The sequence below is a fragment of the Thamnophis elegans genome, chromosome 2 (assembly GCF_009769535.1).
Source record: "Thamnophis elegans isolate rThaEle1 chromosome 2, rThaEle1.pri, whole genome shotgun sequence".
NCBI classification, from domain to species: Eukaryota; Metazoa; Chordata; class Lepidosauria; order Squamata; family Colubridae; genus Thamnophis; species Thamnophis elegans.
Genome location: NC_045542.1, coordinates 117,612,077 through 117,628,139, shown reverse-complemented (window position 1 = coordinate 117,628,139; position 16,063 = coordinate 117,612,077). Strand labels below are relative to the sequence as shown.

At 39.1% G+C, this 16,063-nt stretch overlaps 1 protein-coding gene across 1 annotated transcript in view; it reads right to left on the bottom strand.

Moving 5' to 3' along the window:
- Nucleotides 1-16,063, bottom strand: part of CHCHD6 (coiled-coil-helix-coiled-coil-helix domain containing 6) — a 251,929-nt gene that overhangs the window by 71,728 nt on the left and 164,138 nt on the right. Inside the window, exon 6 of the mRNA XM_032210720.1 lies at nt 14,107-14,177. Within this exon, the coding sequence (XP_032066611.1) occupies nt 14,107-14,177 (71 nt within the window). The remainder of the gene's footprint in view (nt 1-14,106; nt 14,178-16,063) is intronic.

The following is a 16,063-nucleotide window of genomic DNA, read 5'->3' as shown; positions in this document are numbered from 1 at the left end:
CCAGGCAGGCAGAGAGAAGTCAAGCAAGGAACACGCTTTGAGTCCCTGCGCAGTTGCAAGAGGCATAAGCTTGACACACAAACACCCCAAGTTCCATAAATCTTATCTGGTTGTTCCCAACAGAAGGCAAGAAGTCTGGGGAGATTCTTGTGTTATACCTAGAACACAATAGCGCTGCTGACTTGGACCCTTCGTAAATGGCTCTGGTAGCTTGCACCTGACATACATCTTGCTCTAAGACTGATTTTGTTGGTTGACCATTCTTGGGAAAAATAATAATGGTGTACTTTCTTCATGAATGAAGGCAAATATAGTTCTTTCTGCTAGAGTAGGGGTCCTCAACCCCCAGGTCATGGCTGGGTCATGGCCTATTCAGAACCAGGCAGCACAAGTGGTGGGCCGGTGCACACACAGAACACGCAGCTCCACTCATGCAGCCTGGTTCCCCTCTCTGCCTCACAGCTGGGCTGCCAAGCCACAAAAATTGGGGACCGCTGTGCTAGAGAGACGTTCCCTGAAGATGGACTGCAGCACAATGTTGTGGTCTGCTGACAGCAGAGTCGAACAGTGAGGAGTTGGGAGGAACATGGGCCAGTCCTGAAGTCTGGGGAAGGCTTGGACAAGGGCTCTGCGTTGGAGGCAGAGAGGGGGCCAAGGCCATCTTGTAGTTATTTGCTGCCTCCGGAGTCTGACATCAGCGAGGCAGAAGAACAGCGGGAACCTGTTCCCAGTGTGCGCATGCACAGAGCTGCCAGAAGGCAAGAACAATTTAGAGAACAGGGTTGACTCGGGAGTAAGGCTTGGAGATGATTGGCCCCTCCCATAAGACATAAAAGAAGAGTGAATGGGACATGAGCTTTTGCAGGAAGCAATTAGTTCATCTGGTCGGTTCAAGCTTTGAAAAGTTCTGTTTAACTCTGTGCTAAGCTCTGCAATTGGCAATTAGGTCTCTGGCAGCATTTCAAGGGAGATAAAGTGGGTGTTTATCAACATTCCCCTGACAGACTGTGGCAACTCAAGCAGACATCTGTCAGAATCTTCACAAACTGTTTATGAGCCATGCAGACCGTGAATGATCATAATTCACAGCCGTATAAATAAAATAGGGTTTTTGGGACTAGGATTGTGATTTATGTTTTCTCAGGAAGCCTAGGTCAGAACACACAAGTCCAAAAGCTCAGAAGATTAACCCTATGGTCCCGGTAACCAACCCAGATTGGATCCTGTATTTTTCCTGTCTGTGACTTTGTGCCTGTCAATCAATTGTTGATGCCTAAAACATTTGGAACCATCCATCCTCATAATCCTGAGTTCGATATCCCTTTTTCCAAGGTCTGCAGAGGTCTCTTTTGATTAGTACATGATTCATTCTACAAGCCCATATCATGAAGAAAAAACTCTGATCGTGGCAATTAGTGTATGTTGTTTTACAAAGGTAGGTTCTTTCAAATTCACCCTTGATTGTTAACTCATTGATTGAAACATCTGACACAAATACCACCCAAAGAGAGGTGATTATCCCAGGGTTTCATATACTTTTCCAATCAAGATTGTAAATGTTGGTTCAATGTGCTCAATAAAGACATGACACAGTACAGTGTTTTGTGTGTTGTTTGTTTAATCAGAATGCCTTCCTGCTAATAGGACTTAAGTGAAGTTCCAATCCCCTTTCTGATTATAGTTCTAGATAGTTTAAAGGCCTGAAAAGTTTTCTTTAACCACTTTATTATCAAACTACAATACTTAAATGACCAACAAATCCTTTGGAATATGTGTCTAACTTCACTAATTGGTTCTCCTAATAAGCCTGATATGGTTTTGTTAAGCATAACACTTAACATTCATAAAAAGAAGTTCTGCGACCCTGTTTAGAGTTCTATTCATAAATGCAAAAGTATTCCTTTCTCCACATACATCAAAACTATTTTTCCCATGACTTTAATGTATTTGGAGATACCAATTCCCTAGTAAGAGGAATAAGTATCCTATTTTTTACAAAAAATACTGAATCATTAGACATATGCCAAAGTACATTTTAGTTTTAGAAATCAGTCATATTTCACTATTTCAACTTCAGAGCTGTATGCCTGTGTGTATAGTTTGTACATTTTTCTTTCCCTACAGAGCCCACAGGATGCATACCACATGTCAGCTTCCCCAACATAACTTTAAATAGTCATGCCCATTTAATTTAAAGATCCTATGATAATTAAATGGAACTCCCAGATATGCGGTCCCATGTGGAGTACATTTTTCCAGCAATCAATGCACTGGAATGCTGCCTTGGATTCAAGCTGATTTCTAGTGGGACAACACAAGAAAGCAAATTATTTAAAGAAACAGCATTTAAAAAAAAAACCGCTCAGAGAGGACAAGAGTTATGGTACTGCCAGAAAGGCATGCAAATAACAGAGCTTTTGATAAGCAGCTTGGGAAGCTCATAGAAAGAAGGTAGGTCTCAGAGGAAAGTTTTATCTTTTAACAAGTTTGTAATCCTCCTAACACCACCATGCTTACGCAGCACTGCCTTTTAGAGAACAAGTGACACGTATCCACACACAATTCCTGCTGTATCTAAATTTAATAAGAAACAATCAAATTTTGGAAAGGAAATAAAATTTTAAAGCAGCCTTTGGAGGATTACTGGAAACACGTACATTAAGCAGGAGCGTCTTACTGTTTTCCCTTTCCATCCTCCATCCCCACCACCCTTTAAACAGATTCAGTCTGGAAAAACATTTAATCCTGAGAAGCTAATCTAAATGTAGCACTCCAAAGAAGACAAAGCGGATGCAGAAAGAGGTGGCGGTGGGGGGGGGGGAGAGAATTGGCCACTATTTTCAGGGAGTCTCGTATTATCCCAGGAGCGAGTGCATTAGCAGAGCTTAGAATGAAATGCCATTTTATTCTCTGTAGCAGTGAGGAGATTAACAAGTTGCCTTCCCCTAAACCCAGCCTGCTTCACAGCTCTGTGAACACCGAGGAAAGGACAGCAAGTAAAGTAAGAGGTGGGGAGGACTAGCCTTTTATTTCCATGCTGCCGCTTCTTTTGTGGATGGTCGGTGATGTGAAGAATTTGTTAAGCAGCAGAATGTGTGCACATTAGTGCTTAGATCTAAGCCTCCTGTCTGTAATTCCACTGCTAACTGTATAAGCGCAAAATAACGTGGCCATTTTTTTGCAAAAAACAAAAAACAAAAAAAAGCAGGCAGCGCATTAGGTGGCAGTTCATCAAACCAACATAGCATGCAACAAGGCTGAGAAGACTGTGCAAAACCTGTGATTTTTCCAAGCTATGATTGGTAAACTGTGGTTGCTATGTGGTTCTTTTTTTTTTGTCTTTTGAAACAAAAAGAGACTGGTTAACTTCCAATACAATGAAAGAGAGGAGATTTATTAAGGTGCTTCCAGGGAACAGAGGGGGGTTAAGAGTTCTCAACAGAAATTAGAAAGTATTGATTGTACCAGATCAGGCCACCCTGAATCAAAACTGATATAATCCTCCAAGCAATAGCTACATGATCTCTCTACCAAACACTTTTTTTTAATCTGCCTTGACATAAACCACTGCTTTTTTCCCCTGAATACATGTCTCATCTGCTCAAACAAAGAGTCAGGCTCGTCCACCAACAACGTTAGAGGAACATTTCTATTATTACGTGACCTTGTCAGAGGAGTTCTACAGAATGCTCTGAAATAGTGAAGGGCTATCATAAACATCAGCATTATTCATTCAGAGGAAATAAAAAGCCTTTTAACACACTAGATTACTTCTGCCAGAGATGCTGGTGGTCAAGAGGACAAGAAAATGAATGAGAAAGAAATCCTACAGAAGTTTGGCTAGGTTGAGAAAATAGCTCCTGTAATTTGTACTCTTCTGTTCTTGCTGCCATTTGATTTCTAAAAAGCAAGAACTGTTGCCTGTACTAAAAAAAAATCTGCTTTTAGTTTATCCAAATACAATAAATGAAACATAAAAAGATTTAATCTGGTAAAAAGTTGATAAAAACCCGAAAGACCTAAACGTGTGTGTGTGTGTGTGTGTGTGTGTGTGTGTGTGTGTGTGTTTATGAGAATAGCGATGCGGTGGCTCAGTGGTGAAGACGCTAAGCTTGTCGATCAGAAAAGTCAGGAGTTTGGCGGTTCAAATCCCTAGTGCTGCATAATGGAGAGAGCTCCAGTTACTTTTCCTAGCTTCTGCCAACCTAGTAGTTCAAAAGCATGTAAAAATGCAAGTAGAAAAATAGGAACCACCTTTGGTGGGAAGGTAACAACATTCCATGCACCTTTGGCGTTTAGTCATGTCGGTCACATGACCACAGAGAACGTCTCCAGAAAGTGCTACTCTCTTCAGCTTTGAAACGAAGATGAGCACCATCCTCTAGATTCGGGAACGACTAGCACATATGTGCGAGGGTAACCTTTACCTTTACTTATATGATGAGAAAAATTAAGATCTCATCCTAAAATTCACTATGAGTAATGACAAGTGGGTGGTAACATTAGAACTAGGAGACAGGAAACCCTTTCCCTATTAGATTTTTTTTTAAAAAAAACCAGCTACGTTTATGAGAAGTGAACATAAGGCTCGAAGCTAGCTCCAAATCTTTTGCTGAATAAGAGACAAAGAAGAAAATAGAAATAAATCCAATGACCTCCCATCACAGTAGTGCAGCATCAGTAAAAGCTCAGTTTAAGAGGTCAGATATAGTTCATCCCTAAGGCTTAGTTGTCGGTGAATTACCCTAAGCTAACATCTTCTAAACTCATGTTGTATACACTTTAAAGAGGTGAGTTACAATTGAAATGAACTTAAGGTGAGGGTCGACAAATTTGGAGATTTTGAGTGCAGCTAAATGAATCTCAATGTAGTGATGAATGAGCATAGAAACATGAGCAGGTAATAATGTCTGGTGGATACAGTACAGTCAGCTTAGTACACCAGGAATTCCTTATTGGCCTACTAGGATTTGGAATAACATGTAATTCATAATAGTTCTTTGTCATACTCTATTTTTTATATATTGTTTTCTTTTTATTTTTCTCTTATTTGTTCGCCCCATAGAGTCAGGCAGCCTTTAAATGGAACTTAATAATATAAAGAGAACGTCTGACAGCTATTCCTAACTCCACAAAATCAACAGGGAGACTATACTCATACTAACCCTTTTCGGTCAAGACCTCTTCAAATGATAGATATACATACCCATTATATCATTTCTTCTTGGTGCAAAAACATGCAAAGCACAGGAAAGAAGAGAGAAATAATAAGTCAAAGGAATTGGAGGCATAACTTAACAAAGTAAAACAGTTCAGTCTAATTTACACTAAAACTACTCACTATATCTCTCCATCCTTTTCTATTTTGCAAACCATCTACCATGTTCATTCACACTGCCTGTTCTATTTTCTCTGGTTCTTTGGGTTCTGTTTTTTGGGAACCTATCAATACCATCCAACCATGATTTTAACGAGCCTCTTCTTTCTTCTTGGCTCATTTGCTTTTCTTTCATATATTTGCTTTGCAAGTTGTATCTCATTCATTCTCTCTATGCGTCAAATTACCTCAACTTTTTGGTACTTTTTATATTGTATTCAATCCACATTTAATCAGTTCAGTTGTGACTCCATCTCTTCTTATTTTGCCACACGCATTTTTAAGTATTTAAGAACTTAGAAAATTATCTGAAACAGGATTGTAAACTGGATTAGGAAACTGAAAAATCATCACAGACAAAGGTAATGGTAAACTGTTGCCAACTAAAGTTATCATGAGGGATCAATAAAATTACCAGAAATCAAGCTTGACTGACTCAGAGACTTTAAACTAATGAAAATCAAGGAAAATATTCCTTTTGCATGTAGAAGCTCCCAGGCTTTCAAATATGGATTCCATAAAACTTGGGTTTTTCTTTGGCATGTTCACTTCTCTGGCACAATCCTCCCACTCTTTGAAATATGTTTCTAGTATCACATTCAAAGGTCACCAATCAGGAAGTCATTAGCAACCATTTTAACTATTGAGAAATAATTTAAGTGTGTTGTGCTTGTCCCACTCTAACAATAAGATGTCCAGAGATCAGATTACCTCCAAAGTAATGCACTGAAGGCTTTCATTTAAAAAAAAAAGTCTTGGCAAACAGAGAGAGCAAATAAAAGGCACAGTTTCAGATCTCAATCTCTTCCTGAAGGAAATCCTTAAAAAACCTCTATATTTCTAATTATTGTTTTTTTGGCAACTAGGAACATAATTTCTAGAAACCTACTTGGCTTCAATATCATCTTCCTGTGTTCCAAGATTAAAGACAAGTGGAGAAAAAGGTTGTCACAACTTAATTACTGCTTTCCAACTTCTGAAATATTTATTCTAACAGGAACTAATTTTTAAGAGTGCATATTCTAAAAATGTATGCAATGTGTCAGCAACTTTGGTTTTATATACATCTATACGTATGGGGATTGTTTATTTTTCAGCAAGATGTTCAGTCCTAATACTCTTGGAAATCCAAAACCTCCAAAGTAATACTTCAGTAAGACAGGCAAATTAAGATATAAAGTTGATCGGATTTTTTAAAAAGGCATTCCATTTTGAGTACCTATTTGGAACAGATTTAAAAAATAAACAAATTTTAGAAGTCAGGAATTGGGTCTAACCCCTATGGAAGGGATGCTGCTTCCTCTCCTTCACATCAGAAGCAGCAGCTGGTAGCGAAAGTGACACGCTGTTGGAACTCCATCTATGTTCAGCAAAGAAAGGCTACCTTTTAATGTCAGTTCTTGAATACTTTCCTGAGAGGAAACCATGAAAAGTCTTTCAACTCATCCTGTGGCTACAGAGGCAATCCACCTAAGCAGGATACCTTTCAAGATTCAAACTTCCTTAAAACCGATTCCAACAGTTAACAACATCAAGGATATAGATATAGATGCAGCTTTGTTTTCTGTACTCAGTTTTAAAGTAATTATATCATGCTGGCATTGTGCAAAATAATATTTAAATAGTTTCTTAGTTTCCAGAACTTTGATATTTCTATCTCTTTTTTTTTTTGCCTTAGTGGAACTGAACATTTTGTTATTCTCCTGCTGATAAAACAAGTTTTGTGCTGAGAACAAATACTAAAGTAATTCTGAACCAAACTTCTGCACAATTTGAGCCTTTCAGATGGGCATTCTGATTCCCAATTCATTTTTTCCCCCCATAAAGTGTTTCCTAATAGTTTGCAATGGCTGTGAAGTTACAGAGGGACCAAATGTTGCAAGTAATCACCAGGGCTGTGCAAAGCAATTGAATGAAGTGCTTTGCAAACTACATTAGAATAGAACATTTCTTTGAAACTCAAAGCTGCTATGTTGTTTGCAAGGCTTGAACACATGCTATGAAGATTATCCCCAGTTGACCATTTTAAACGACAGGGCTGTTTTAATGATTCACAGACAGGTTCCTTGCTCAAATAAGTGGATTTTGTAAACACCATTTCCAATACTTTTCTGCAGAGCCCTAATAGGAAATTTTCTGTAAGAAAATTCAAAATGTATCCCTAAGAGGATACATGAATTATTGGACCTTACAATATAGACCTTACAATGCAGACTTTACTATAACTATTGCAATTTACTCGCTGAAATCATGTCATGTTCATATTTGCAAAATAATGCTCCGAATCTGGGATGTCCTCTTCAAGCAGAAAGGATGGAATCCAGTTTAGAGGAGTTTTAGATTAACCATCTCTCACTCCCTGAATGAAGTGAAAATTCCAAAGTCAGTGGTTTCCTCTTGTTGTTGAAGTCTATTAGAACTGATGTATATTCATGCACAATTTGGAAAGAGGCCATCAGCTATCTTTTTCTATAGAGATCCTTTTGTAATTATTATTGGTGGAAATCACAGCATAAGCGTATTCATCTGTGCTGGTGATAAACACGCTATAAGCAATGAAGGTTTTGAAATATAACAGATGCTTGGACCTAGTTGCATAATTCCTGTTTAGCTACAAAGATAGGCCATTTCCCTAGTAATGATTTACTGTACATCATCTTCATAACCATCACGAAAACGATATGAAATCTGTGTTCATTGGCACAATATGGGTTGAACGACTCTAGAAGACACTATAGCACTTGTGTGGAAATGGCCACAGAAAACAGAAGAAAGCTACCCAAATCTTTCTCCTGCCTATAAGGGAAAATAGGGACATGCATGGCCAGGCAGAAACAGTACCCCTACAAAGTCAAGTTGGAAAAAACAAACAGACTAGATTATTATCCTGATCCCTTCCCCAAGGGAACTACACTGCAGTATTTGCCAGGAAACTCAGTGAAGTGACACCTCAAGCCTTCCAGACTGCTGAGAAAGACACACTGAGTAGAACAATCCCACTTCACACACATCTACTTCAGCATTCCAAGCCAGTGAGTAGGTCACATACACCCCTTATGAAGGATGTAAAAGTATTCCCAGGTGCCTAGATTAGCCACCCTCTGGCCTTTCTCAAGGACATGGCTACATTCATAGCTGGCCATGTTAGCTTTCCTCACCCCGTCCCACTCAAGCCCTTGGCATATAAAGGGAAAACTGATGGCATAGAGAATTACAGAGATGACTTTGGAAAAGGAATGCAAAGGTCATTAGAAAAACTTGTATGGGAAAAGAAATTGAAGTTGCCTTGACTTGATTCAAGAGCAAGGAAAGAGGAGACACTGCTAATCTTCCAACATTTTGTTATATACTGTATTAATAAAGATTTCCAGTATTTTTTATGGAATCTGCTTCCTGATCTGGCTACCACACAGGTCTGACAGATGGAGAAAGCATATGCATGACTGGGAGGAGGAGCAAAGACTGAATCTGAGGGAAGTGATGTTGAACAAGTTTAGCCAATAGCAGGTATTACACACGTCTCAGACATCCAGCTGCTGGCACCAAAAATCACAGTACCCAGCCAGATCTTTGCTTAAAACCCTAGCTGGAGCTAAAACCCTTTCTTGCTTTTGACATCCAGTAGCAACTCTGCTCAAATGGCAGCTGTGCAGCAACTCGGCCTCACAGACTGAAGGGAGCCAGATGGGAAACAAAATTCCTTGTGATAATCTAAACTAAGACTGCACCAAACCCCAACAATGGGCAGGTAATTCCAGAGGCAGCAAGGACTGTGCTCGGCTTTAAATGATAAGAAATTAGGCTAGAAATACACCAAAGGACCTGGTTACTTGCTAAGCCATTAATATAACTTCTGAAGCAAAAAACTGCAACATATACATTTCTGCATCTGTATACATCATGCAAAGGGCCTACACTCAATGTATGCTTGATGTAACTATGAATAAATCCAAATGCTATAGACTTCCATTGGCAAATGTAGTTTTGGAGATGTGGAAAAAAATCAGGCTTTGTACTCTTGTCTTCATGACTGATGATTATTGGTGATCATTATCTCTTGGTGATAAAATATTGCGTCTCATATTTGGGGCAGATGTTTTAGAAAGGGCAGCTGATATCCCAAACTCCACACATACTCTAAAGTGGGTTATGATGATCTATAATTCATAACTATTCTTGGATTATCAGCAATAAAGGGGATGATACCTGAAACGATGCCAAATGAAAGGTCAGACCTGCTCTCTCTTGTTCCAGAATACAAGATGTAGAATAATGGATTTAAAGTTTTAGGAAGACGGGTTTCAATTGAATGTTAGAAAGAACTTCCTAAGAATAAGAGTTTGATAATGATAGCAATTACATCTGTCTGGAATGTTTTAATTTGGATTCATGTGCTGTGCCAGGTATTGGACTTGATGGCTTATGTGGCCTCTCCCAGTTCTATGATTCAACTCCATGCATCATCAAGAAGTTAGAAATGTGTTATTTATATACACATCCTGCCTTTCTAGTGAAGCACTCAAGGCAGCTAAACAATTATTAAAATACTGAAGTTCACATTTGAAAATCACATTTAGTAATAAAAGCAGTCAACAATTGAATCCTGACAAAAGATAGATATCTTTATGGATTTTCTAAATATAGGGACAAAAAACTGACTGACTCAGGGAATGCATTCCAAATCCTGAGAATGATGCAGAAAGCCATGTCTTGTGTTCCAGATGAATGAGCCTCTGACAGCTCACAAGGGCCTTGTCTACAGAACTTACTGGCCTTACAGCTTCCAATCAGAAGACAATTCATCTTATAATTAGAATTTAGAATTTTAAATAATGCCTAGAAAGGAATTGGCAACCAGAGTGGATCTCTATATTTTTGCATTAGTTAGTGGCTAGAGAATTTTGTTCCAGTTGCAACTCTTCAAGGCTAGGACCACATAAAACACTTAGTAATACCAAAAATAGGATGTATGCATGCTACTTAAGCAACCATATAATGGTTATTTAAAACAGTTATTGTTTTATATACCTGGGACTCTATTATTTAATTTATAATAAAGATATAGATCACAATGATTTAGATTTCTTGAAGTTCCTATCAAACTCACTATACCCCCTTCCCAGAAGAAAGGCACTATATAACACAAGGTCTTCAAAATTTTAACTACAGTTAAAATAAAACAAAATTGGCCTAAATTCAGCCCCATTTTTCTCCCAGAGCACAGCTACAAACCCTTAGTTTTTTTCCTCATTTGTCAAACCTGTCTCCTTTTTGAGTGAGTGGTTCCATTTGGTTATTGAAGAGGAAGACAATTTTAGCCATTGGATGCTTCAATGCTGAGTGTCACAGGGTTTTGTCCTTTCCCATGAAGCACTGGGGCAAATTATGTTATGGATGGTATATGTTAGCCCCATCAAGTAGACCAGACTGGGATACGAACTCCATGGGAAGGCCAAAACTACTTTTACTAAAAGTGGCTATAACAGAATCCAGAAGTTTGATTGAATTTATTCTCCTATGAGTTGGGTTTATTCTCTTATGAATTATTCTAAACCTCTTCCATATATTTTCAGTCTGTTGTAAACTTACTTAAGATACATTTAACCTCTCATCACTTTAGTAATGAATCTTGCATATCTCTATCAACATCATCTTTCTTATCTCTACATGTTGCCAGCGTGCTGTACATAATAGATATATAATAATGTACCAGTTGCATATCACTACTTAGGGACAAGCTGCAAATGCTGTTGTAGGAGACACACTGCGTGAGCTGGAGGGAGGGGTCAAACAGGGAATTAGTCTGGAGTCCCTTTGTGGGCATAAGAGAGCAAAGTCTGATCCCTTTGAATGCCATTGAACCTTAACTAGTCACCCAAGAGGCAAATTGTCAGTCTGAGAAGATTCCTGAGTATAGGTTGAACAATAACAGCAATAGCTCTTAGACTTATATAATGTTTTACAGCCCTCCCTAAGCAGTTTACAGAGTCAACATAATGGCCCCAATGATCTGGGTCCTCATTTTACTGACCTCGGAAGGATGGAAGGCTGAGTGAACCTTCAGCCAGTCAGGATCAAACTGCTGGCACTCAGCAGAATTAGCCTGCCATACTGCATTCTAATCTCTGTATTACGATGACTCTTTCTTCTTTGAATTCAAAAGCTAATTGAACTCTTCGCAAATGGGTCTGACAACTGTGGATGTCTTGAATGTTTGTAAAAATCAGTGTTATCTAACATCAGCTTCAAAAATCAGTGTTATATAACATGCAGCTCTCAATGGAGCTGCAGTTTCCCAAAAGAGCTGCTCTGTGACTTGGGGATCCTTCTGGAGTCACACCTCCTGATGGAACTAGTACATTTTTATAACCATACATAAACTGAGATGCCTTTAAAACTGGACAACCCCGCCCCCACATGGAGCTGTCTTTGAAGATGACTCAGAAGCTGCAACTAGTGCAAATTGTGATGCTCAGATTGCACTGGCTACAGGTAGGAGTCCATTCAAAATGCTGGTTGTGTATGAAGCCTTGTATGGCATGGTACTGGGATACATCAAGGATAGCATCCCCAAGTATGATTCTCTTTGAGTTGTACAATCATCTAGAGAGGGCTTCCTAGAATCCCATACCAATTTGAATTCAAAGGAACGAGGATCAGAAAGCATGTCTTTTCAAGAGTAGCCTTGCATTGTATGGAGCAGATTGCCCCTGGGGATGTCAATTAGATGCTACTGAAGCACAGAATTGTTTTGGCTGATTCTAATTGCACAATCACCAAGAATCACAGATAAACAAATTTAATCCTTGGCCATCTAGATTGCACATTTCAAATGTGCGGCCTATCTGCCATTTTCTGAGGTCTCAGAATTACTGCATGCAACTTTAAGTCATTTTCTCCAATAATACATAGGAAAAAATAAGTGATGTGAGGCATGGATCTCTCAACTTGCAGGGACAGTCCATAAGAAGGCAAAACTATTTCTTGCCCATTTCAATAGGTGAATAACTTGGAGTAGAGCAAAGTAGATTTATGGAGACAAGAGAAGAGTAAAAGTAAAGATGCCAATTTTCTGGCAAACCAGAACAACAACAAAAAACATACATACATAGCAGTATAGTAATCACACATCTAGCATAGATCCTCATTTAAGTATTACCACAGTTAGGACTAGGGCTTGTCATTCCATATCGGCCTGCTTGTTCTGCTCTTAATCTGCACTCTGGAGATGTATTTTTTCCCCCTCATTCTAAAGTCATAACAAGGAGAGAGTGAGATAGTAGAGGTGATGAGAGAAGCAGGAAAGCGGGAAGGAGCAGCCAGTAGCTGGGACAGTGATGACATTTCGCCCTTGCCCTCTCAGGCAGAAGGGAGGCCTCACATAAGGTATACTGAAGGATACACAAAGCTAGGGCAGAGTAATAACCTGGGATCAATCTGGTAGGAATGGATTGACAGCAGTGACGTGCGGTGAGGTTTATGGCTGGTGAGGCACTGACACAAATTTTTTTAGACTTGTGGACTTCAACTCCCAGAATTCCACAGCCAGGCATGCTCAGTTCCGATTTAAAGCGACAGCATTTGTTCTTTTCCTTTGTGAAATAAGTTTCCTTCTTTCTTTTTCTTCTCCCTTCCCCTCCTTCCTCCCTCTCTCCCTCCCTCCCCCCTCTCAAACACACACACACACACACACACAAAGTTGGATTTGAGGGAGTCAGGGAAACTACAGGAGGAGGCAGGAAGCCAGTCAAAGAGCCATACTGGAGCACACACACTTTCCCCCAGCCCCGGAAGGATCCAGCCCAGCTTCACTGATTACAGGTTTGAAAAGACAATGTGGCTCTGCCTGCAATCAAACTACACTTGGGGAGGGACAGCACTTCCCTCCAGCCTCTGCCCAAAACCCCGCACCAGGAGGATGAAGTTTGAATTACTCCCCCTCCCTCCGACCCACACGTACCTTTTCCAGCTGTTTCAGAGAGGATTTCAACTCTGCTCTTGCCTGCCATCATGAAAAGAAAAAAAATGTAAAAGGAAAAAGGCAAGAGCTGAGGTCAGGCTGAGCTAGTTGCTGCCAGAGTCACTGTGGATGACTCTGCTTAATTGTTTAAAAAAGCCTCTAAAAAAGCACCCTTTAAAGGAGGAGGCAGGAGAACGACATGCCTCATCTACGTCAGGAATTTTTCAGCTTTTAACCCTTGCTTAACTCTGCTCGAGTGATCATAAAACGCCTAAAGTCAGACTAGATGAGGCACGTCATTCTCCTGCTTTTTTAGAGGCTTTTTTAAACAGTTAAGCACTAAGCAGAGTCATCCACTGTGACTCTGGCAGGAACTAGCTCAGCTGACCTCAGCTCTTGCCTTTTTCTTTTTACATTTTTTTTTCTTTTCATGATGACAGTGGTGAGGCTCTGCCTCCCCTGACTGCACGTCACTGGTTGACAGACACATTTGCCTTGAGTTTCAATGCTGTTTCCTTATTGGATTTCTTGGATTTTTTTTCTATAGAGACATTGGTTTCACTACTCTTACAGAGTTTTACATGAATGTATCAAGGTTTGGTGTTGCAGCCCTTATGATGACTACATCCGACTTCCAATCTATAAACTTATATCAAACTTTGGAGAAAATATTTTAGGTGACCTACATTTCACTGATACTTTGTGGAAATCATTATATTTATATGTATCAAAGATACTGCAAAAATAAGGGTTGGTGTGTTTTTTTTACCTGATTTGATCTTCTGCATTGGTGACTGCCTCATTGTATTGATCCAAAGTCAACTTGTAGATTTCAGAATTCTGAAAATGATCAGAGGTAGCATTCAGCATAAAGGAAAAACAATATCTTAAATGACCCAATCATACAGAACAAGTCTTAAAATGCTAAGGAGAATCGGACTTTTGGGCAATCAGTATACATTAAGGCAATCACCTACTAGCATTTCCAATGATTGCTTGTGATACCTGGGGCTGTTTGAAGTGGCAGCCCAACCTCATCTGGAAGGTACCAGATTGAAGAAATATGCAGGAAAGCACCAGAAATACACAATCTTAGGGAAATTAAAGATTCCCTAATTTTCATTACAGCTAACAGAACCATGCTTTTTATACTGAGGACAAGAAGCAAATTAGCAATCTACCTTTTAACTAAAATAAACCCATGCAATATCTGGGCAATGAAAACAATTAATTAGGGTTGTGCAAATCCTTCATTCCTAAGAAAAATTTAAAATTAAGTGGTTCAGCATATATTCACACACAGTTAAGCAGACAGGTACAGAACAGATTGCAGCACCCTTACAAAAAAACCCTGCCTACTTTAATGTTTTAAAAAGATGCGATTTGCATGAGTCTCTTGTGAAACACATATTTTGAAGGATTGAACTGTCTTACCTTCCTAGGACACCTGCTTCAAATTTGGGAGATTAGCAATATGGTAGGTGCAATATAACTAGTAATTTATAGTTATTGTCAAAGAGCACAGTAAGTAAATCAAAAGCAGCATCAAAAGCACTAATTCTTACAAGTGATTCTTTCATGAGATATTGTATTTTACTCTAATTAATTTGCAGTCACTGAGCAAAATTTCCTTCTTAGGTTTACTTCTTTTTTGTGTAGTACTTGTCAAAAGAAAGGTTGAATGCAAAATGTTTACTTTTTTTGCCTACCTGCAGCCCCTTAGCAGAAACTTTTGCATTTTTATCCTTTTTTATTATTTGTTTTTACACAATTTATCAACAAACAGTCTTGTGATATTCCTTCCATACTAGCTATATGGAAATGTCATTGTTAGATGTATTTTATGTATTCTAGAAAGAAATCACAGCAGGTAATTGTTTTCACAGATTTTACTTTAAAAACAATTCTCTCAGGAGTTAGCAAACTGCAGATGAGGCCTTGCCTCAAAATGGATTTTGGTAGAAAGCTGCTGAGGGATTAATCTGTTTTTTGTGGCATAATGGTAACTTTTACATTGCTTTGGAGACTTTGTACACACAGACGTAGCCATACACTCATTTCAAGTGTGTGTAGTTCACATATTTTAAGGGCACCCTTTATTCACCGTCCTGCAACTCCCTGCCATCTCTTCCTTGCCTCTGAAAAGCCCTAAGACCTATACTCTATTAATTAAAACTGTCATTAAAAATTAAATATCGTGAATAAGTAGGTGTGAGCATTATCTCCACGGGTTTCGTATGTCACACTGTTTCTCCAATTACTTCCCAAGCAATTTTCATATTTCATAGCATCTGATTTCTCACAGGACCTAAATTTGCATGATCAGAAATATGACAAAAAGAACGAAGAGAGGTAAGAGCTGAAAGTAACAAAATGAAACATTTCTTCAGGAAACAGAAGGAATCTATCTCATCAAATACCATTAGCTAGCAATAAGCAAACAATAAAACAGCAACAGGAAGGGAAAGCAAGAACAAAAATGTTATAGTTGAACTTTAGCATGAACTTTATGATAAGATGTAACCAGGGGTGGGTTCCTGCCAGTTCTAACCTCTTCTATAGAAGAGGTTCCACAAATCTACAGTGCCGTTTAGAACCGGTTCCAGCTCCCCCCACCCCGGCCTGTCTGCATATCATCAAGATGAAGAGCGAGAGGAGGAATTCTGGGAGTTGAAGTCCACAAGTCTTAAAGCTGTCAAGTTTGAACACCCCTGTTTTTTTTTTCC